Source organism: Empidonax traillii, unplaced genomic scaffold (assembly GCF_003031625.1).
Source record: "Empidonax traillii isolate 1590-97213 ecotype Southwest subspecies unplaced genomic scaffold, ASM303162v1 scaffold202:size1011777, whole genome shotgun sequence".
Classification (NCBI taxonomy): domain Eukaryota; kingdom Metazoa; phylum Chordata; class Aves; order Passeriformes; family Tyrannidae; genus Empidonax; species Empidonax traillii.
Window position 1 is genome coordinate 203,845 of NW_020955395.1, and position 23,899 is coordinate 227,743.

Here is a 23,899-nt window from a genome sequence, read left to right on the forward strand (position 1 = left end):
CTTGCCTGCCAGCTGTGAAACTAGACCTCCCTGTCCCTTTGCACCCCTCCTCCCTTCACAGGCTCTAGCAAGCAGGAGGGGCAAGCGCAGCATTTGAACTTTGGTAACTTTGGCATGTGCAGATGAGCAATAGGGAATTAATGAATCCTGCCTGTTCTTTGCATTTTTGTTACTCCACAGGTGCTGGAGTTTTTGGTCAGGTCTGTTTCCTGCACAAATGGAGCTTTGCATTTTTTCCAGGCCTCAAAGAAAACTCAGTGAGGGATTTGGGATTGGCATGGAGTGAATAGATGAACCATCTGATGTACCCTGCGGATCAGCAGACTCAGACTCTGCCAGACCAGCAGGGGAATCGGCTGCTGAGCCAGAGATGCTCCATAGAGAGTGTTCACTTCCTCCATCCTGAAATTCAAATCAAAGGGCTAATGGTAAAAGTGCCAGGGCAAATCTGGCCTGTTTTATCTGTTCCCATGAGGATGGGGCTTCTGTACAGATCCAGAGCATATATGGAGACTGTATGCCACAAAGAAGACAGAGGGGCAGTAGAAAACCAGAGTTACCTACAGACAGGCAGAGTGTCTATTTGCCTAGACCATAACTGTGTGAGTAGATAGCTGTGTTTGCCTTGACTGTGGCTCTAGGATGTGGAGGCAGAACTTCAAAAAGCAACCTGTAATTTGAATAATGTTATCTGCTTTCTGGGCCTTGGGAGCAGTGGGAATTCAGATGCTCTGCCAGGTGGCAGACCTTGCTGGCTGGACTTTAGCTCACTCTCTTCCATAGCAGGTGTTGACCAGGTCCAGCAGCCTGATGCCACTCTACAGTGACTAATTCAACTGAACGTGAACTAGAAATAACTTTCTAAAGAGTTCAGAGGCTTTTCAGGATGTTCCACAGTATCATTGCAGCTTACAGGGTTTGGATGCCAGGGATTGTTTTTGTAGGAGGGGACCACTGGTCAAACCATTTGAATTGGCTTGTATTTTAAAGTGCTGTGGGGCTGTTAACTTCTGATGGAGAAGTCTGGAGGCTGTGACAGATGATAATCGTAATTTAAGGCTGAACTGTAGCCTTCTGGGTGCTGTACTGCTGCAGGGGCTGGGCAAGGGAGCTTGTGTCCGCCTCTGGCACATGGATGCACTGGATAGCAGCCTTGCACCCCTGGCCCCAGACAATGGGTGCATGCCTGGTGATGCAAATGCAGAGCACACTCAGGTAGCTGCTGGGAAGGCCTGGCCCTCTGTTTTCTCTGCTGATTTCAGTCATGTATGCCTGAGAGCCTGAGCCTGGATGGGGGGTGGTGTCAGCTGGAGTTGCTTCAGCTTAAAAGCAGTAAGGAGGATCCTGTGACCTACTCTTTTTCTGTACAGTTTTTGTACTGCAGGGCTAAGAGGTGATGCCAGTGTCCTAGCAATTCCTTGTCAGAGCCAAGGAATTAAAAAACGCAGTTCAAAATCAACCTACAAAATAACTTTTTTCCCTTTTTTTTTTTTTTCTTGTTATCCTCCTAAATCGATTGGGAGGGCAGACCTGGCTTTCCTCTTGCAGAGTGCCCATCGCCGTGTTGGCAAAAGAACAGGAGCCACGGTGGCCCTGCTGCTTCATATCCTGCCACACAAGCATGCACTGCTCTCCTGGGTGGAAGATTTCTCCAAAGCAGAGGGCACTTGGCTGTGATATTTAAGCCTGGAGATGGCTGAAGCTGTTGAAATGGGAAGGTGAAGGCAGTGAAAGCTTCAGCCTTGCTACTGAGCTCTGGCTGGGGCCTTGCTGGGATTTCATGTCTAGCTTGTGGAAACACTGCCTTTGGGGGTAGCCAGTCCTCTTCCTTTAGTTGAGCCTGTGCTGTTTAAAGGGCCCTGCTGAAATCCTCTGCTCCACTAGTAGCATGAGGCTTCTGCTGATTTGCCTGGATGCATTTCCCCACTCCAGTGGCTCGCAGCTGTGGGCCCCTGTGCCCCCTGGGCTGTCTGTCAGTGCCACACAGTGGGGCAGAGGTGGGACTTGGTGAAGCAGAAGCTGCAGCTGCAGTGTGCTGCACAATGGCTGCTTTGTGTAGCACCCTGACCTCATCTGCCCACTGTGCTGCAGCTGCACCCCTGCCCTGTGCCTTAACCCTCTGCACAATCCCCCCCGCCTGAGCAGTGGTGGGGTAGGGGACAGGCTCTGTTTGGTGGGGAAAGCTGTTCCTCCTGGCCCAAACCCATCTCTGAAGGCTGTGAGGAAAGGAGATCGGGCAGGCTCCTTGCTCTCAAATGCTTTCCCTGGAGAGAAGGGCCACAGGGCTGTGCTTCCCCAGCCAGCTTACGATGTGCAGTGAGAGTGGCGCTGATTTCTCCTCACACTGTAATGTTTCTTCTTTCAGTTCTTTTTTTTTCTTTTCTTTGGAATAAAGCAAGCAACATCATCGGTCTGTTTCTCTATTTTCTGTGCTAGACATTCAAGCTTGGTCTGCCTTCTTGTACTTGGAAGACTCTGAACAACTGGGAAACCAGCTGGTAGGGTTAACAGCATGGAAGTAAAACAAGGGTTATGGATCTGAGGCTTTTTCTGAAAATTTGGACTGCTTAAAACTTTGTATCCTGTCAAAAGCTTTAAGATGTCAACAACAGAAAGACATGTCCATACCTCCAAAGTGCACCAGGCCTTCTGTGGAAGGTTCCCAGCAAACCAAAGAAAGAAAGAAAGAAAGAAAGAAAGGTAGACTTCTGGCCTGCCTGATGTTCTTCTGCAGGTCTGATCTTTGAGTCAAGTTACAGCACAATTTTTTTTTTTTTTTTACACTTTGAAATCTCTCATTAAGCAATTGAAAATCCCTGCAAAATTCTTAAGTTGTAACAAGCTGATGGTATACCAGCATGTAGTATTTGATGAAGTGTGTCATTAAATGATGAGTTGTGTTGAACTGACAGTTCCTGTGCTCTTTTTCATGAAATAGACTAAACTGATCTGAAAAAAACAGTAGCAGTTACACTGCATCCAACTCTGGACAGGCCCTTAGGTTTAAAACTATGACCAGATAATAAAATTAAACAATAACAATTAAAAAAAAATCCCAAAACACTAATGGACAAAAGAGTTGTTGCTTTGTCCTGTGGAGGCAGTGAAAATGAAACTATTCTAAAACCAGAAATGTGTGTATAAAAACCATTTCTGTCGGATACCAGCAGGAGAGACTATTTAATTGAAATAGGGATGCTGCATCTTTTTCTTCCACTTGCAGAAAAGGGAATGGAAGTATGGGTTTTAGAAACCATACCCTATGGTTTAATCTCAGCTCTGCTACTAATATTGTCCATGACCTTTGATTTATCTCTGCTCTTTTCTTTGTCATAACTCCCAGAAAATAACTCGAGGAAATAAAACTGCACTTTCACATTGGTCTGTAGTTAGGAATGATCCCAGAGTTACTGAACTGAACATGTCACCTTTCTTATAGGCCATTTCCCCTGCTTTAGGCTACTGCAAGTCATGCAGCCAAATAAATGTTATTTCAGCTCTGCCTTGTATCTATGTAAATAGGAGTTAATGAGTTGCTGCATCTCATGGCTGGCTTGTGACGTGGAGGTCTCCAGAGAGAGGATGAGGAGAGGCTTGCTGTGGAAAGTCCCTGGCTGTTGCTAAGCAGCACTGCATTTTAGCTTCCCTGTCCAAAAGTCTGCCTCAGGTTTGGCAAGGAAAGGGAAAACTGAGGGACGGAAAACCATTCAAAGGCGCTTGACTTACTTTTTGTGAAGTGTGGCTTTACTGTGCTGGGCGCAGAAGGTGTGTGGCTGTAAGTGAGGTGGAAGCAATTTCATTAAATAGAATAACATTTGATAACTGGCCTTCTATGTATTCATTCTCAGCTGCAGGATCATGTGGCTAGCTTACTCTTTCTCTCCTTCCCTCTGTTTTGTATCTTATTATCATCTTGGACCTGGAAGCTGCAAGAGTACAGCACAAGGGGTCTTGCTTTTCTTTCAGCCTGAGTGGAAATAGGGGAACCCAGCAGTTCCAGGGAGTTTCCTAATGCTGAGCTTTATGCTCCAGTTTAGCAGCCTGTGGGTGAGGGGATGTCCTGTTTTCATTTTACTACTAAGTCCATCAAGAGGAACATAAGGATCAAAGAGGAAACAAAAATTGTTATGTAGGGCATCCTGCTCTTGCTGCACAATGCAACCTTTGCAAACTGCAGCAGTAGTGCAAATAGTGGTAAGATCCTCATGTAATTAAAACTTACCACAACAGCATCACTAAAGGAGCACTTCTGTTTTCTACCAGAAGTGTAGGACTTGTGATACAGCTGAGCTCTTGAATTCCTCTTGGAAGAGTCTGGCTGGTTGTCCATCTGCCTACAGGCTAGTTCATTACTTGTTTACTCAGTCAGTCTTTGTCATTATCCTGTAATTTCTGTCTCTTTTGGTCTTCCCTATACATTTTAATAGAAGGCCAGGATAGGTAAATATCTTTCTGCCTCTGCTGAATTATAGTTGGGAAATAATGTCTTTTATTGCACCCTGATGGAATCATTGCAGGACGTGTGGGTGTGACTGTGCCAGGCATTTCACTGTACTGGAAGGTCTTGTATTTGCTCCCTGGCCAACAGGGTTCTGTTTTTCCCTTTTCAGCAGAGGATCCAGTGGTGCTACTGAGGCACTGAGGAATTTGATGTCACAGCCGCTCTTCATACTTGGGAGTTCAGCCAATTACTACTCTAAAGCCTAGCTTTACAGCAGCTTAGAGAAGCTGAAGGTCTCACCCGAAGTCATGCACCTTGTAGTCAAATGTGTTGCAGCAGGGTATGTTCTGCTGTAGCAGCGTTCTTCCTCTGAAGAATGGGGCTCAGAATCAGGAGTCCTGATTCTCCCTTTCATTGCTCAACCTGACTGTATCTTACACGTTTTATCCCACCAGTGGGCTCGTGGCTTTGAGCTATCTAGTCTGTCCTTCTCATCCCCACCAGCCAACATTTCACAGCAGTTGGAGGAAAACCTTAGGGAGAAGCCAAAACTTTTCAAGACCTCACAACTCCTCACTTTTCCTTTCCCTAAACCCTGGGGTTTGTCAGCCCTACCACATTCTCCTTGCTTCTCGGTCTTTTTCACTGTGTTGTTGTGGGGGCCTTAAGAAGGGTAGTGACCTCACAATAAATGCAGTAGCTGCCTTGCAGCCCGGCTGGGAACTGAGCCTGGCGATGTTTTATAGGAATTCCCTGGGAATTACTTGTTTACTCAGACAGCCAAGGCTCAGGTTAGTTTAGCTCAGCCATTCCCGATATCTCCTTCTACCTGTTTTGTGCAAAGACCTGTCAGGTCCTATTAGGTTAGAAAACTTGGTGCTGTGCTGCCAGGTCAGACCCGGAGGCAGAGCTATCAGGCACAGCAACTGTTGAGCTGTTTGAGTAATTGAGACAGCATTAGGATTCACCTGCTAAAGGATTAAGAGAAAAAGCTGAAAATCCTTGCAGCACCTCCCTTCTTCCCCTTGCATGCTTGGACAGTGCGATACACTGTTCTTGAGCCCCAAACTGTGCATGTCAAAGTTTCAAAGTGGGCTGTGAGTGTGCTGAGTTCTGGATTTTAGATCCAAGAGGCTGATGTGTGTAGAAATGCTGGATGGGTCTCCAGCTCCTTCTCTAAGTTTTGGGCAATTATGTGGGCTGAGGTTGCAATGAAGTGCTTATGGGATGTAGGGTGGCAGATGGTGGTGGAAGAATGGGACTTCTTACCACCTCCCAGTAGTAGTTTCTGCTGGAAAAATAATAAATACTTTCACCCAAGCACTGTCTTCAGTTTTGGATGGTGGCTTTTCTTCTGAATTTTTTAAGGTTTTCTTTGGTGTATTTTGTATTTTTTAAGGTTTTTGAGTTTCCAAGGCTTACTCTACTGTATTGTTTTTATCTTGTCTTGTACTGGAGAAAGTAAGAAGACAACAAACCAAAAGAGAAAATAAAAAGGTCTTGCTATTTGTAATGGAAGTATTTTTCTAATGGAAAAACTGTTCTCTATTGAAGCATTGTTTTTCCACTTGGGAGGGGTTTTTTGACTTTTTTTTTTTTTTTTTAAAGAATAATTTTATTCACTTACCATATTTCAAAGCACTGTCTCAGAACTGCGACAGAACTGAAACTCACCTTTTTATTTCTCTAGTTACACAGAATAATTGCTGGTTCACATATATCCTGTTTGCTAAGTGGTGCAGTTCTTAAGACAACTTTAATGACTCTTACAATATATAGCAAAGGGATTTAAGACTGCAGGCAGGTGCTTTTACCTTGGATTTTTAAATTCTAAATAAATAACCATAATGAAAATAACTCTTAAAGAATGGGAACGTCCACATTTACATGAAAGAGATTATTTTTTTTCTTCATAAAGGAAGATAAATTCACCTGCTTCAGGGCAAAGTCTAACCACTGATTGACAGAAATTAGGAAGAAATTTCCTTTTAGGCAGTTGTTCCATCCCTTTCTCTGTGAAATTTCTTGCATGTTCTTTCAAAACCGAGGATATTGACCACTGCCAAAGGACTCTGTGCAGGCTGCTTGAGACAGTCTCAGATTAGGAGATGGCCAGATTACTTGATGGCCACCTTAGTTAAATTGCAGTCTTTTATACCTCACCTAACCATTCATCCATCTTGTTTTAATTAAATGTTGATGAAAAGAGACTCCCTACAACCTCACACTTTATGTTCCCTCATGCTACTTCTACTAATCCCTGGATTTTGTTTCTCTTTCAGAAGATGCTGCTCAAGAAGAATTGTGGAGCAAAGACTAGAGTAATTAAAATTCATGTAAGTTGCCCTTTTCTGCTGCAGTTCCTGTATCTTTCCGCATATGTATAAATGTGGTGATACTTGTTGAACATTAGGGTCCAAAAGGTGGTTCCTGGAGATTTCCTGTGGCTTGATAACAACAGCTGCATAAAAAAAATTGCTAGTTTGGAGTACAGGATGTAGTTGAAATTTAGGTTAGGTGCTGACAAGGCTAATAATGCACTGTCTTTTTCATTTTGGAGACTTGGGGTTTCAAAGCTTCCTTGGAGTGAAAGCCTACATCCCGTGCTATGAACTCATACAGCATAGCTGTCCTGTAGGGTGTCATTTGGATCCTTCTTGACCAAGTGCTGATCTGAAGTGCAAGTGGTGTTTTGTAGGGGTGAGAGGTACTTGGTAGATAGCTGTGGAAAAGGAAGTATACCTGCATGGTGCACTGGTGTTTGCAGAACTGTATGGGATGTGGGACAGGGTGATGGCAGATGAGAGTTACGTTGCTTGGATGGCTTTGTAGCTGGGATGACACTCCAGTGTCCGAGCATCTCGTGCTTGAGAGCACACCTCTGTCAGGTGTAGGTTTGCTCAGATCTTCTCCTTTTTGTTTTTGTTGCCTGTACTTCTGAGTCTTTTGTCTTTAGCAGCCCATTACCTGACTCTTCAGCCAACTCCTGCCTGCTTTGTGGGTGTCTTGTCTTTGGTCAGTGCTGTATGGTGCTGTGGGAGAGGTACCCTGGGCTGGATAAAAAGCAGCATGATGAACAGGTCAAGGGAGGTGATTCTCCCCCTCTGCTCTGTTCTTGTGAGACCCCATCCAGAGTGCTGCGTCCAGCTTTTTAGCCCCCAATGCAAGAAATACGTGGACCTTTTGAAATGAGTCCAGAGGAGGACTACCAAGATGATTGGAGGGCTGGAGTACCTCTCCTATGAAAACAGGCTGAGAGAGTTGGGGTTGTTCAGCCCAGAGAAAAGAAGGCTCTGGGGAGATCTTATAGCAGCCTTCCAGTACCTAAAAGGGCTACAAGAGAGCTGGAGAGGGACTTTTTATGAGGGCATGGAGTGATAGGACAAGGGGGAATGGCTTTAAACTGAAGGAGGGTAGGTTTAGTTTAGATATTAGGAAGAAATTCTTTGCTGTGAGGGTGGTGAGGCACTGGAACAGATTGCCCAGAGAAGGTGTGGATGCCCTATCCCTGGAAGTGTTGTGGGCCAGGTCAGATGATCGCTCTGAGCAACCTGGTTCTGTGGAAGGTATCCCTCTCCTTGGCAGGGCGGTTGGAACTACATGATCTTTAAGGTTCCTTTGAACACCAACCATTCTCTGATTCTGTGTGTGTGTGGCCTTGCACATGGCAGCCAAAGCAGATGTACCTCAGTCCACTGAGCCCCATATGATCCTCCACATGTTTGCGATGCACAGATCAAAACAGGTCAAGGTGAAGAAAACAAATATCCTTTGTGATGAAGATGCTACTTTCACTGCAGTGATTTGTAACCTTGCAAGAGGTATGAATGACAGACCAGGATCCTTCAGGGTTTACACCTTGTTTGGCAGGAAATAGGGCTGATGCCTCTGTGTACCCAGAAGTACTGCAGTTTATAAGCATGCTGTTGGGTGCCCTTGCCCATCACTGCTCTGGGAGTGTCTGAGGGGAGAAGGAGCAGGTAGGACTGGCTAAAGCCTTGTGCAGAGCTGGGTGGTATTTCTCTGACTCTTCATATACTTTCTGCCAGGGCACTTTAGTCCTATCTTCCAGCAGCCCCACAGCAGCAGTATCACAGTGACCCAGTACTTCTGAGTGCACCATTAATCCTGATCTGTTATGCTCTCATGTGTTCCTGTTTGAATTGTTTTCAGTGTCTTCCTGTGTCCTCCTGTGTTCCACAAGCTCTCCCCAGACTGTGCCTGTCCTTCAGACCTACTGGCTGTCTAGTCCTGCTCTAATGTTTTAACTCAACTTGTTTATCACCTTCCTTTATGCCTGCCTCATGTGCTTTTGCTGCTTTTTTCCTGGGTGTCCCTGGACACCCAGAAATTTCCAGTGGTGCTCGAGGTTTCAGTGATGCCTCAGTTGGGTGGCTTCCTCTGACACTTTAAGCTCATTATTGTGGCTTACTCTTGTGTCCCTGGAGAATCTGAGAGGACAATTAGCCCTTTGCTCCCTAAGCCCATGTCAGTTTGCACTGTAATAAGCAGGAGAAACAGAGAGCACACTATTCTGATAGATGGTACAAAATGCCACCCTCTCCACCGGGAGACTGCATCTCTACCTGAGGCACTTGTGGTTTCCCTGACAATGGCATATGACACTTCACAGTCTCTTACTGCTCTGTTATGGTGGCAGAGCTGTTAGATAAAGGTGCATTTTTGCTTCCATTTTTCGAGTGATTGAGAATGCCCACTTTTTTGTACCCAGCTGAGAGAAGAGGCAGCAGGTCCCTGACAGAATACCTTGCTGAGGTGCCTCAGCTCTGGAAGCAGCTGAGAGAGGTCAGTACCTCTGGAGGACAATGCTGTTCTCTCATCATATAAAGGGGTAACCTTAATCCAGCCAGCAAGACATGTTTGGCACAGTATTCCTTCTCAGTGTTGCCCAGCAGCAGAACAAGAGGTAACCGGCACAAATTGAAATGCAGGATGTTCAGGCTGCCCGGAGAAATTGTGGAATCTCTGTCCGTGGAGATAGTAAAGTGTGCCAGGATGCATTCTTGGGCAACAAGCTCCTGGTAAGCCTGCTCAGAGGAGGGGGGTTGAACTCAGCTATCTCTAGAGGTGCCTGCCAACCTCAGCCATTCTGTGATTTCTGGCTCTGGCCCACCATTCAGTGATGGAGTCAGAGCACACGAGGGACATAAGTTCACTTGGAAGGGCTATTCTGAGGCCCTAGTGAATGTGGCCTTTCGCAAAGAGTGATAGCAGGAAGCGAGGTGAGAGGCTTGGCTTTCTCTTGCTGAGGGTCTGGTGTCACAGGTTCAGTGTTGGAACTTGGCCATTGTGGTGACAGTAGAAGAAATGAAGGCAGATCTCTCTTAGTGAAAGGGCTGATGAGCTGTTACAGGAAGAACCAGGCAACTGTCTGAGCAGGAAACATCACCATGTGAACCAGTTTGCTTATGTCACTGTAACCCTGAGGAGATCTATCTAATGCACAAGTGCTCCTGTTTCAACACAGGTAAAGAGCCTCTTTCTGAAGTGTGGTGGGCAGTGACGTTCAGACAGCGTACAGCTGGATGGAGATGGAGTGAGTGAACTGATCTGAGGAGCAGGCAGGTTATGTAATGGTCTATGCTAGGGGTTTGGAGCAACGATCCTTGCTTTCTCTCTGCAGTTCTCCTGCTGTTGACAGAGAAAGGCTTCTGTGAGGACAATGATGACAGTGAAGCATTTGCATCCTGTTCTTGCTGAGATCAGTGTCTCATGTGGTTGTGAGACCCTGTGTGCTTATAAAAATGCCCTCCTCCTGGTGATACTTTGGTTCCCTTGGCATCTTGGGGCTTTGCTGGCATGTCAGGATGCAAAAGATGCTGTGCTCTTATGCCTCATCACAGCTATGCTCTTCCTCCCTTTTCTACTGGAAGTCTCCCATGGGAAGGTGAGATGGAGGGCCGGTGTCTTTGCCCTCTGGCATGGAAACACAGCCCTGGCAAATGTTCGTGGTCCTTGGGAGTCTTTCTTAAGCAGTGACCTGGATTGGGTTTTGCTGCTGTTTTAACACTAAGGTGTCACCTTGCTGTTATTTTCTGTAAATAAGTTTCCTGTGGGCCAGCTCAGGTGGTGATCAGCTATAGCTTTTCCACTCACTCAGCGGTTCTTAAGCAGGATAATGGGACAGTGATGTGACAAGTCTAAGAACCTAGACAGATTAAGGCAGAGAAATCAATAACCTTTTCTAATGTGCAGCAGCTCAGTTCTGTTTTCAGGAATAATAGCAGCTGTGAGAGGTGAAAAGCAAATGATATTAAAAAAAAAAAAAAGTCTTGCCTTCTGTTCCACTCGGTAAAGGATAATGGAACAGAGAATCAGCCCCTGCAGGCAGGTGAGGAGAGATAAATTAGAGGTGACAGTGTGTATATGAAGTATGGATTTGTACATAATAGATAAGTGTAGCATACACACACCAGGGCAAGGTGAGGAGTAGGTATTGCACAGTGAGGTGGGCAATGTGTGTGTGCAGACCCAGTCAGTGGTGCCCCAAAGTGTCAGCCAGTCTATAACTGGAAGCAAGGCACGGGGAGTGGGTGAGGGGTACACGTATGTGGGGATACTTAAGCATCCAGAGCGTGTTTGTGTGGTGAGTTGAGTGTTGCACGGAGACACTTAGCACTAGAAGGAGGATGACTGTGTGCGCCTCTGCCCTGGACCAGGCTTGGTCAGCCCTGAGTGCTTAGACCTGTCTTCCAGAGTGTCTGTAATGCCACAAGTCTTCAGTTCTCCAGGCCCTCTCAAGATGAGGCTTACAAGTCTTTCATTTATTCCTGTTCTTGTTCTTCCTTCATAAGCTCCTACATGCAGTCTCTGAATGGGATTAATGGAGCTGAGCTTATCTTAACAGCAGTAGGTGGGTAGAAGACACAACTGGTAAGCCTCTGGGTATCTCAAGAGATCTTGTTGGGGCTGGCAGAGAGGAAGTAAGGATTTCAAGGCCAATCTGATAACCTGGCTGATGAGAGAGATGTTTTCTGCTATGTAAAAATAAGAATTTTAAATCAGAACATAAACCTCTTGTGCTCTTGCCTTGATCTTATCAATGTTGAGAACGCCCTCTGCTTGGACAGGGGCCAGATCCCTTGAATGACTTCCCTGTCTCTTATCTCTTACATCTGCATCCTAAAAGGCCACTGAGAAACATGCTGGCTTTTCTTCTCCTAAAACAAGGGACCTTTTCAGCTTGGAGCTAAGCAGGAGATATGCTGGCCTGAGCCTTCTAGGCAGATGCCTGAGCTATACACAAATGCAAGGCATACGAGGTGACAGAGCAGTATTGGTGCAGACCTGTGGTCCTGGCTGCCCAGCATGAAGTAATGATTTCTAAAAATCAGACGAGAGTGTGTGTATCCATATATATATATATATATATATATACACACATATATATATATATACACACATATACATGCATACACACAGATATTGCCCCTTCTATCACAGGTTCCTACCCGTTTAGCTCTGGATGCATACCAGAGGCAGATAGATACCATGATTGCAATTTCAGAGTTACACTGAGAAATCAGCAGAAAGTGTCACTCACCGGAAGAGTTGCAGGGTGAGGAGAACTTCAAGCCATGTTCCTAGAGCTGTGTCCTTAGTCGTACCATACCATACTATGAATATAAACAGCTCTGACATCTCAGGCAGCAGAAATCCCAAGCTGCAGGGTTTGTCAAATGCTCCTGTCTGTTTTTAGTGTGACACTGAGTGCTTAAACCTGAACCTGCCCTTTAGAATCAACAAGAGAGACTCACCTCCTTGGCCATTCACATCCTTGGATTACTTGCTGGGCAGAAGCCCCTTACAGAGATTTCTGGCATTCTAGTTCCCTGGGTGGACACTTGTCTCCAGTGATAGGTACACTGCTGCTGAGCAAAACGGAGAAGGTCCTCTACCAAGCAAAAGCACGAATATCACTTTGCTTATCCAATGCTCCTCCCAACCCAGCCAGTGAGCTGCTTGCTGAAGGTCTCTGCAGTGATAGTTGTCCTGGAGAAGGCCAGCCCTTGTTCTGAATAATTCCTGACAAAAGACTCTGTCCAGAGTTTCCTCAGTGTGGGGAAGGATCCAGTGTAGTCAAGGGGAAAATGCCTCCGTCTGTTAAAGACTATTCCAAAGATTTGACTCCAGACATTATTTAGCGTTGATTTTGCTGGATTTCATGGCAAAGGCTGCTTCTGGCACAGCCCTGTGTGTCAGTGGTGGCTATGGCTAGTGGCACCATAGTTCAAGGGGCTGGAAAGTGGCAAGGCATATTTCACAGAGAAGCGGTCAGATTTTTAATGCCTTTTGAGTCACACCTGAGTGTGACACACCTGAGCAGAGAGAGAGATGTAGGGGATGACACAGGGTCACCGAGAGCCACTGTCTTCCGTCAGAGCTTCAAAACCAAGATGACAGATTAGGCAGTTCTTTTACCACTGCATCCAGGCCTGCTGCAGTTGCTCCCTGCTCCCTTCTGTTCACGTGGCTGTGGGAACCTGGCACCCGTTGCCTCTCCCAGTCCCCAGAGCTGTAATCCTCTTTTCCCACACACCTCTCCCATAATACACCCACTTCCTGCGTTCAGCTTCCACAGCTGAGGCGGTTTGTCCAGAGGCAAGCACACTATGTCAGCATGTGTTCGCAGCCTGCTCATGCCAGGCTAATTAATACTCACTTTGCAGTTTTAATTTGGGTACCCTTTAAGTTGGAAGAGGCGTGCTGTTCTATGCCAGCCTGCCTTGCTGGAGGGAATCTGCTTACCCTGGCCTTATGCAACCTGTAAGGTGCACACGCCCAAGAAGACACCACGTGCAGGCTCTGGGAGAAGCGTGGTACCTGGGGTTCCTGGCCCCAAGGGAGAAGGACTGTGAGGCAGCTGACTGCCATCTGTCTGAAGGAAGGATGTTCCTGCTACAGAGCAAGGGTTGGAAAGGGGAAGGTGGGGAGGAAGGAGAGGGCAAGGTAGTATCACTTGAGTGCAGACCAAAACTGCTAAGGGTTCCGGTGCAGATGCAGTTGAGAGATTTAGGGCCGGATCATGCCTTACCTGTGTTTGTTTGGAGCTGCTTTTGTGCCTGCCTCTCCTCCTGATCAGGCACACACAGAACCTGTGGTATGGGCAGGAGCTGCTGCAGGCACGCAGGAAGCACAGGCCATTTCTCAACAGAAGGAGAAAAAGTGGGAGCAAGACACTGCTCACTAGTAGGTAAATGTGGGTTCATTCACTTGTTCCTAAGAGATCTGTGCTGCCTTCAGAGCATGATCTTCAGTGGGACCCTGGAGCTTTAAGTTCCCCAACTTGGCCAGGGAGCACCAACAGCCTGCCCCTCTCTGAAGGACCCATCTGTCCCTTTTATTTGTGCAGCCTGTTTCCTTCAGGTTGTCAGGCAGGCAAAATCAAAGCTTGCAGTCAGCTTTCTCAAAAAGGTATCTAAAGACGTGTGAGAGAGAGGAGAAGAAAGGTTTATCACACTGGTGCCAGCAAGGACCCATAGATGAAACTGGCCTGTTTCTGCTTTTGGGCAAGTGACCAGCCAAGCATCTGGTAGGCCCTTTGAAATACGTTCCAAAAAGGTTCAGTGTTGTCTGTCTGGTGGCACCTCTCTAAGTCTGGTAGTTGCCATCTGACAACCCTGCACACACATTTGCAAATGTTTGATTTTTAAAAATGTTTTAAAGCTTTCTTAGAGGAACAGTGATGTATTTGTGAACTGTTGAACTGCTCTTTGCAGTGTGGTGGTGTAGAAGGAAGTAGGTGTTAGGCAGCCTTATGTTGGTGGTGTAAGGCAAGTCTTTCAGTCTTTTAGGGGAGGGTATTCGAAAGTATAAGAAAACAGTGCTAACTGTAAAGTTTTGGGTTCCTTGTCAGAACAGCATTTGAAAATTACCTTTTCTTTTCTTGGAAGAGAAGGGAAAAGAGTAGTCTTAAAATGAAGTTCTGTCATGGTCTGTCTTTTAATTATTCCCTGAAATAAAATTCCATATGAACCTGAGGGTGAAGGAGTGACTTTCAGGAGAAAGGGGTTTGCCTTTGACAAGTTACTCTTTGAGCTGTGTCTAGAGCTGTGACTAGTGACTAGTGACGCCAGGTCTGTGACTAGAATAAATTGTCAGAGGCCCTATTGGAGTTAGTGAAGAAGCAGTTAAATGTGAATTGTTGCTCCACTGGAGGAGCTGGTCCTGTTTGCCAGGGACTATTTCTTGAAAATTGCCTGAAGCAAGACTGTAATTGAAAGGAAATCAGCCCTTGTCAGAAGGTCAAAACACCTAGATGTTAATTAGTCTGTCCCAGCTGCCTGACAGTGGTGTACTGTCGTGGCTTAACCCCAGCTGGTAACCAAGCACTATGAAGCTGCTCACTTGCTACCCCCTTGGGATGGGGGAGAGAATTAGAAGGCCTAAAGTGAGATAGCTTGTGAGTTGAGATAAAGACAGTTTAATAGAGAAAGCAAAAACTGTACACAAAAGCAAAGCAAAACAAGGAATTCATTCACTACTCCCCATCAGCAGGCAGGTGTTCAGCCATCTCCAGAGAAGCAGGGCTCCATCATGTGTAACAGTGACTTGGGAAGACAAAACACCAGTTCATGCCATCATATGGTATGGAATAGCCCTTTGTCCAGTTTGGGTCAGCTGTCCTGGCTGTTTCCCTTCCCAGCTTCTCACGTGCCTCCAGCCTTTTCACTGTTAGGGCATGAAGAGCTGAGAAGTCCTTGACTTAGTATAAACACTGCTTAACATACTGATGCTTTTAGTTGTTGCTGTCACCATTATTCTCATCCTGAATCTAAAGCACAGGATACACCAACTCGTAGGAAGAAAATTACTGTATTCCTGCAGAAGCCAGGATGTGTGTGTATTATGCACTGGAGAAACCGAGGCAGAGCATAGGAAGTGGCCTGGTCAGAACCATGTTTGGAATTACAGCTGTAGCTAGGAGCAGGTGTGTGGGTGCCCTTCCCTTGCTCACAGCTGATGGTTTCACACATTGAAGGTGAAGTGTGGAGGAGTTTATTTTCTAACCACCTGGCAGGGGTGAGGGGAAGGAGGACAAAGTGGAACTAAAAGCACTGTACCTGTAAATGTTTCACCGTGGAGTCTGACAGCCTTTACTCTCTCTGTGCCCTGCCTGGATATTGGTGCTACCTCTGGCTCTGTCCATTCCTGACCAAGGCAACTGTCTCACAGAGAGGCAGCATCTCAGGCAGGGATCTGTCTTTGCCAAGGCTGTTCTGGGGATTTATTCCTTTCCACACAGGGTGGTGGTGGGAATCGGATGCGCCTTTACAGCTTGCAATTACATGGTGCCTTTCATCCCAAAGGACTTCTAATAAGTGAGTCTACAGACTGCAAAGGGATCATTCACCCACCACTGGAAGGCAGCATCCTTTAAACAGAGCTCAGCAGCATTTCCCAACCACTGGGGCCCAAGAGTAGGAAAGAAGGGACTGCTGTGCTGGATTGGCCTTGAGTAGGAATGGGTTGGCAGAGTGCACAAGTTGATCTGATTTTGAATCTCGCCAGGATACTAGAGCTCTTATGAAAGAAGACCAAGTAGTTTTAAGCAGGGCTTAATTTTCACCCCTAGCACACCACTCCCTTCGAAGACGTTGTGTTGGGTAAATGCATTTCCCCCCTTCTCTGGGGACTGTCATTCTCACAGCTGAAAGCACACTTGGCGCTGTGCTTGCTTTTGCTTTGTCCGGAGAGAAGAACCACCGTTCTTTGGAATCAGGGGCCCAAATTATGTTATAATCTGCGTTTGAGATATTTTCCCAGATTTCATAGAGGTAAAGGACTTGTTTCTAGGAGGAGTGTGGGTTCATAGTAGTAGATTCATGTTTTCGTGTTTATCTTTTTCCTATGTACTTTTTCCTTGCTGAAATGTATAGTTATGTTACAGGTGGATTTATGGAATAAGAGGATCAAAATTCTATGTTTCTTCTGTGGTTTTTGATCTTACTAGTCTTCTTTGAGGCGTCTCCATCCAGTCACTATCTTTAGGTGTGCGTCTTCCTTATTGTGCTTCAGATGTGCTTCAAACCTGGTTGCTCATTTGCCACCTGTATTTAAAGGTGATGACAATACAGATTTGCAAGAGTGTACATGTAAGCACACATACATAGGTGAAGATGTGTCCTTGACCAAGGTGTTCTGCCCATAGCTGCTTGAAATGTGTGTAAGATGAGCTTATCTCCCTTAGGAGCTCATCTAACTCAAATAAGGCGTGCAATGAGCCATCACGGGTATTTGCAGGTACTGGAACTACCTTGTGTTCTGAGGACTTGTCCAAACAAGTGATGACCGTCCCCTGGATGCTATGAAGTTTCTGCCTGCTTGTCTTAAGTTACCATATGAGCAGATAAGATTTGTATGAGTGGGACAGCTCACCTTGTGATTTCCAAGTTGGGAGGAGGTCTGTGTGTACCCAGAGGGATGTGAAGAAGTGACCAGGGAGCGCCTGTGTACTGTGGGGAGAACCTGAGGCGTGTGAGAGCAGGTGAGTGTGTGCAAGTGAGCATGTGTGTGTGACAGAGCGTGTGCCCTCCTGTCGGCAGCCAAGTGGTTCTGACTCGGGCCATTCCCCAGCTGTGTAAATACATTGCTTAACAAACTGAAGGCTCTGGTTAATGATTTCCATTAGCACAGGGCCCATATTAGGCTCCGTTTCGTGCGCGTTACCCAGCTGCCCGAATGCCATTAGAGTGAACACACAAGCCTTTAATGTCAAGCACATATTGTTTGCACTCTGAGGAGCCTCTGCAGGAGCTGGCCTGGGGTTGCTCACCAGGGGCTGTCAGGCAGGTTTATGGCACTGGGGACTTGCTGCAGCAGCAACTACTCTTAACATCCTTCCATAGTCAAAGCAATGTCCCAAGAATCACAGTATGGGGCTGGGTGCCCAGGGGGAAGGGCAGGCTGGCTAGGACACTTGATCAGACTATGGGGAGGCAGCTGGCCCAGCGATGGGATGGGAGGAACGTGTTCCCCTCGCTGACAGCCGGCTCTATCCATCTTCTTTCTGAAAATACATCTATAGAGCTTTGCCTTGTGCTACTCATCAGAGCCAGACCGCCACATGCTGTGATCCCAAATGGTGTCTTGGACTAAGCCAGATCAGGTCTGGCCATCCTGAGAGCAGGATATGAGCCCCCATCAAAAAACGCTCCTCTTCAAGAGGGAAGTCGAGAGATTTGGAGGTTTCCTATCTCCAACAAGGTCCGTAGCAGAGGTACTGCCTTGTCAGGCATAGAGTAGGTGCAAGACAGTCCTGTACTGCTCAGGGTTATAGAGGAGTGCAGATTGGTCAGGGTGTTGCCATGAATGGGAGCAGTTGCATTACTGCCTCTCCTGTTACTGCCTGCAGTCGGGCACTGGCCCCTTCTCATTCTGTTGAAAGCCAGCCATCATCTTGTGGCTGCTTGAGAGGTGCCACGATAGAGGCATGGTTGGGTGCAGTTTGAGTCTTACTTGCAGCTGCATGGCCACTTGTGAATCTCGGCATTCTCCTGTGTCTTCTCACATCCCTGTCCTTCACCTCAACCCTTACTCTGTGCCTGTCTTCCTCACAGTGCCCTGGAAAGGCTTTCTGCCCCACACATTGGCCTCAGAAGGAGGCCCAGAGAGAAACTGCAGAGCACCTGCCCACCCAAAGCCTGGTGAATTTTGTAGATGACTTTCGTCTGTCCTTCGGACCCATCTTTCCCCAGCCTCTTCATTTGCCGTCTGCCAGAAATGAACTGATTCAGCTGCCTTCCCTAATCCTGTCTGGCATTTCAAAATGGAGGGGACTGCCAGGTTCTTTGTTCCCATTCCCTCTTGGCACTGGCAGGGGACCTTCTCTGCTCTGGAGAAGGACAAATGTGCTGATTTATTCTGCCCCTTAGCTTTGAATAGGGGTTGCTATGTTACCCTCCAGCTCTGAGGCCTGCCAGAGCACACACCATATATAACCCCACAGCAGGTGGCTATTGAGTAAAGGCCCTTAAATCTGCCTCTCTTGTTTCTTATGCTGCTGGCCAAGGTGTCAGGGGAATGTAGCAGGGCATGATTTGCTGGCTGAAACTCCAGGCACAACTGATGCCAAGCACCATGTTGGCATTTTCCATTTTCAAGTGCCTATCTTAATTTGCAGAGGAGATACCAACTAGGCAGGAACATGCTGCCCACACTGGCTTTTAAAGATGTCCTTTTTGACATGAAGGCTGCCCCGTGAGGCTGAACTGTGACCAAGAGCCTGGAGGCAGAGGCTTCCAGATCCTGCTGCAGTTACTGCAGCATCCGGGGCCTGGCTTTTGGACACTTCCCTAGCTCACTCTGATTTGCTGTGACTGTTTGGGTGAGACCAACCATGTGAACAGCTTTTGGGGAAAATTTGTGTGTGCTTGTCCTGTGATGACAAGTTAAAATACAGTCAGGGTAGAGGTGGGGCATCAAAACATCACCTTTCTATGCTGTTATGTGGTTGCAGCTGTCTGATAGACCTGATCTCGAAGTGCCAGAATGAACCTCCATCTTAGATGAGACAGTAAAGTTTGTAACTGTTCCTAGAAAGCCTAATTCTTTGAGGAACAGTCATAGCGCAGGCTGAGCAAAGGAAACCAGGGTTCTAGTTAGGAAAGGCAACAGGCAGTCACGTTAACACCAGAGCCCAGTCCAAATCACATAGAATGTTAAGGGTTGGAAGGGACCTTAAAGGTAACCTAGTCCCAACCCTGCCTGCCATGGGCAGGGACACCTCCCACTAGAGGGAGGTTTCTCAAGGCCTTATCTGCCCTGGCCTTGAACACTGACAGGGTTGGGGCATCCACAACCTCCCTGGGCAGCCTGTTCCACTACCTTATCACCCTCACAGTAAATAACCTCTTCCTAATATCCAGCCTAAATTTCCCCTCTTTCAATTTGTACCCATTATTCCTTGTCCTGTCACTACAGTTCCTGACAAAGAGTCCCTCTCTGGAGGCTGCCTTCAGATACTGGAAGTCTGCTGTGAGGTTTCCACGCAACCTTCTCTTCTCCAGGCTGAACACCTCCAACTTTCTCAGCCCATCTTTGTAGGGAAGGTGCTCCAGTCGTCCTATGAACTTTATGGCCTTCTTCTGGACTTGCTCCAACAGTTCCATGTCCTTCTTATATTTGGGGCAGCAGACCTGGATGCAGTACACCATGTGGGGTCTCACCAGAGCAGAGCAGAGGGGGAGAATCACCTCCTTCGACCTGCTGGGCAGGTTCCTTTTGGTGCAGCCCAGGACACGGTTGGCTTCTGGGCTGTGAGCACATGTTGCCAGCTCATGTTGAGTTTTTCATCAACCATCACCCCCAAGTCCTTCTCAGCAGGGCTGCTCTCAATCACTTGTCTGCCCAGCCTGTAGTGTTTGTGTTTGTTCTAATGCATTTCTCATTATTTTTTTCCTAACTTCCGTGAAAACAATGGTAAAGCCCTTCTCAACAGTGATGGAAGTGAGATGACAGTAGGAGACATTTGCATGAATTTCCCAGCCTATGTAACTCAGTAGCTCATGCCTATTCCTGGGGAATGAACTTTGCAGCATCATGAGTAAATATTCTACCGGCTCATAGAGCAGTGAGACCTCCTCTCCTGACCAAAAAGTGTCTGTGAAGTAGCTGCCCCTCTAGTGCTTCTGCTTGCAGAAGGAAAGAAAAAAAAACAAAGTTCCTGAAAAATAAAAAGAAAACTCTTCACAGGCAGAAATCACTTCTTCAGCACCGTAATTCCTCTGGGATCCATGGGGCACTGCAAAACCTAGTGGGGAACAGCATTTCTGTCCTGTCACACAGTGCAGGGAGTGCATGGGTATTTCTGGCCTCCTTACTCTGAAATCGCTTTGACCATGCTCTGAGACCATGGGAGCAAAAGAGGAGAGATTGGTTTTTAGTGGCCATGGTACAAACCAGGCTGTAAGGACTTCAGGTGGGATCCTTTCCTCCAGGCATCTCTCAGCCATTCCTCATTAAGCTGTGGAGTCTGGAACCAAAACCCTTGAGAGTTTTAGTGTGTCTGGGAGTTGAGATTAAGAAAGGCTCACCTGTAAATCTTTACTGGAGAGTCGTCATAAAATGGGCCTGAAGAATGAGTCTTCAGAAATGACTTGATTTGTCTCTGTGCTCCAAAATTGTAATAGATCCTACTTCAACACTAAGTGAATCTGAATTTAGCTTTTCCATGTGATACCTTTGGTAGCGTTCTGACTCTGGGTCTCTAAATGCATCATGGCTAACCTGTTTCATTCAGTGGCTACAAGTGCAGTGGTTCCTAGTCATGTGAATCCTAGGGACCTCAGTCCTGGAGGAGGGAGGCACGCATGCCTCTTTGTTGAAGGGTAGGATGTGAGCACTGCTTATGTTAGTGCCCTTTGCTGCAAGTACTAGCATGACCACCCATTCAGGGAGGTGTAATTGTACCAGCGAGGGGTATGACAAAGCACTGGAGGCAAGAACTTCACTGTTTGCAGCTTATATGAGCACTGACTTCATCCCTCTTTTTATTCCCCTGCAGAGCATCAATGGAGGCTGCCCGCCACCCCATTTTATGTATGATCCATCCACCTTTGCCTTCCGCTCCCTCAGCACCTTGAAGCCGCTGAGCCCAATAGCTCCAGTGGAAGAACCGTCATGTGCCTACTGAAGGAGTTTCTCCAGAAAACCTCAGGAACTATAAACCAACCTCCTGCCTGGCAGGGAGAAGGGGAGGTGGTGGCACCCAAGGGGAGGGGTGGGAGAAGAAAGGGCCAATGACGCATCTTTGCAATGCACCCGCTCTGGCAGGAGGAAGCTTTGCATCAGCACCTGTTTTCTTACCATTGCCACATGAGAACAGTGGCAAAGGGAGTAAGTTTTGTCCTTCAAGGCAGAACAAACCAGTCAGATCCACAAACTGTAAGGAGAGCCACCAAGGCAGTGTTAAATATGAGAATGGTAGTAATTGAAGATATCCATGAGGGGTTAAGGGCTTAATATGTCCTGCATGGCCACAGGGATGAGTAATCAAAGTGTGAAACCAAGTCCAGTCAGTTTTCCAAAGATACTCGATCTCCAGTGCTTTGCTATAGACCTGACGCTTCTCCTACTCGGAAGTGAGCTCAGGGGTGGAGAAAGAGGCTACACAGGGCTGCTTGCAAAACAAGAAGATCTCTCTCTGATCTGATTATTATTACATTCACATCAAGCTCTCTTAAGTGGAAAATCATAGGACAGGGAAATGTGTGGAGAGGTAATAGGCACATTTAACTGCATTCCAGGTGGTCTGCTGTAATTCAGTGATATTGTCAAAAAAGGGATTGGAATGGGAGGCAGGAGCCTCCCACTGGTAGATCAGGGGTTAGAATAAAATTCTAGAATAAGAGGTCTGAGTTCAGCCATCCAGGAAAACACAGTGCCCACCCTCAGTCCTCTCAGCATGAGAGAGTAACTTTGGGGTGACTGTGTGCTCTTGGGTCTTCTCTCTGCTGAGGCTGTCTGTGTTTTGGGTTACGCAGCACTTCTCCATAGCATTGTCCCAATACCCTGCTGCCCTAACATGTTTCTGAAGGTAACTGATACCATCAAACTCAACCCAGTTTAATGTCTCCAGCAAGCTTTCCACTCCTATTGTTCCTACTAGCTATTTAAAATCATATGGATTCTTCTGGTATTAGTGGAACTAGTATTCCCAGATGTAGCAAGGAGTGGGAAAAAGAGGTTTGTTTTGTGGCCGTCTGCTGGTGGAAGAAACAGGAGGGGAGTCTGGGTGAAGCTGTGTGTAGTTTCTCCATGGACAGTTCTGATGCAGTTAGGACCGTGCCAGGCCTTGCTACCACTGGTGTTTGACTGGGATCTGTCTTGAGGCACACACGTGTTTTGTGCCACAAGGCAAGAGTTAATGGAACAAACTCTTGCCTGTCCTGTTGAGGCAGAGGTACAAGGTGTTTCCCTTTCCTGTACCCGGTGGAGAGAGTAACCTCTTTGTCCAGGCATTCCCCACCATGAACCTGTGTCTGAGTAGAAGGGGGAGCAAGCAGTTTACTACTTGTCTGGATCAAGAGAAGCAACTGTGAATAATACAAAATAATTTTTGTTTTTAAATCTGCTCCAGTGTGGAGGTCTTTGATGCTGCTCTTAGGATGAGACCACTGGTCAGTCCAGCTGCCAGTAGGAGGCCACACAGTGAACCAGCTTTCGCTGGTACTGTCTGGGCCCTTCACTGAGATCCTTGGGAAAACCCAAAGGCTGTAGATTTGGGGACCTGAATCCCCCACCCCACCCTCCTATCTACCTAACCACCTCTCACTCAGGCAGGCAGAGCAGCTGGGCAAAGTGGTGAGGGGATGTCAGTCCTGATGCTGCCCCAGCTCAGCCTGCTTCTTGGCTCCAGACTGTTATAGCTGGGCCACCCCTGCACCAGCACCACCTCCAAGAGGTTGCTTGCGTTTACTAGTGAGGAACCTCTGGCAGAGCATTGTGGTTCCCTGCAAGTCCCTTTTTCCAAGAGAGGCTGATTCCTCTGCTGATTCCTCCTGCCCTGTAGAAACTCTGCTTATCTTGTTTTGATGGCACAGCTCAGCTTTTTAACTGCTGCCAGATCAAGCTGACCGGTGCAGGACAGGAAGCTTTGCCCCTTTGGACCAAATTCCTGCACTCAGGAGCTGGGACAGCCGTAGCCTGGTACCTGTCTGAAGAGGTACGTTATCCATGCAGATGGCTGGGGCAGCAGCCCCTGCATGGCCCTGCAGCCCCAGGCTTTGCTTAGCGAGAGCTGCCGAGGTGCAGGGGCCCAGAGGTGCGTTTCTGCCAGCCCACAGGTGTGGCAGGCTGCCTTTCCCCGGGTGGGAGCGGGAAACAGGGAAGTCCTGCCAATATTGTTGCCTTTCAGTACTTTTGTAACTTTTCTCTATCTCTTCTTTTTCAAGCAGAAGGAAAAATAATAATAATTAAAAAAAAAAACAAACCACAAAACAATGGAATAAAGTGTGACAGCTGCTATATTCACACCTCTGCTGGGTCTCATGTGTTTGCCATTTCTGTGTATTTGTGGATAGAGGTGGAGGAGGGGGTGGAACAGAGTATGCTGTGACACAGTGCAGCCAGTCCCAAGCGCTCCCCAGTGCAAGGAGGCCATGTCTGCAAGAGAATGGCTTTGAAGAGGAAGAGTTTTTCTAAAATGAGTGCCAAGGTTCTTTGCATGTAAGAGGAGCTCTGTGTGCAGCTGCTCCCTGTGTATGGTATATTGTCCCTCACTGGCGCTTCCCTCACCAAGAAAGTGCTTTGGCTTTTGAGTGACTTGCCTGTTGCTTGGGGGTAAAATGTAACCTGACTGGAGGTCTCCATCCCCACAGAACAGAAGGGGGTTTGGGTAACCGACTGGTCTTTGGCTTGTAGTTTTGTCTTCAGGAAGGCTTACGTCTCTACCCCAAGATTCTCAGCAGCCCTTTCGTTTACATATAGAGCACTTGT

At 47.1% G+C, this 23,899-nt stretch overlaps 1 protein-coding gene across 3 annotated transcripts in view; it reads left to right on the forward strand.

Annotated features, from left to right (window-relative positions):
• Nucleotides 1-23,440, forward strand: part of LOC114059066 — a 57,744-nt gene extending 34,304 nt beyond the window's left edge. The window contains exons 4-5 of one of the 3 annotated variants that reach the window (XM_027887072.1): nucleotides 6,724-6,777; nucleotides 20,967-23,440. In XM_027887072.1, coding sequence (XP_027742873.1) covers nucleotides 6,724-6,777; nucleotides 20,967-21,095 — 183 coding nt within the window. In that variant the 3' untranslated portion in view covers nucleotides 21,096-23,440. The remainder of the gene's footprint in view (nucleotides 1-6,723; nucleotides 6,778-20,966) is intronic. The other 2 variants (XM_027887073.1, XM_027887074.1) reach the window with 2 other exon arrangements.
• Nucleotides 23,441-23,899: the final 459 nt, after the last annotated feature.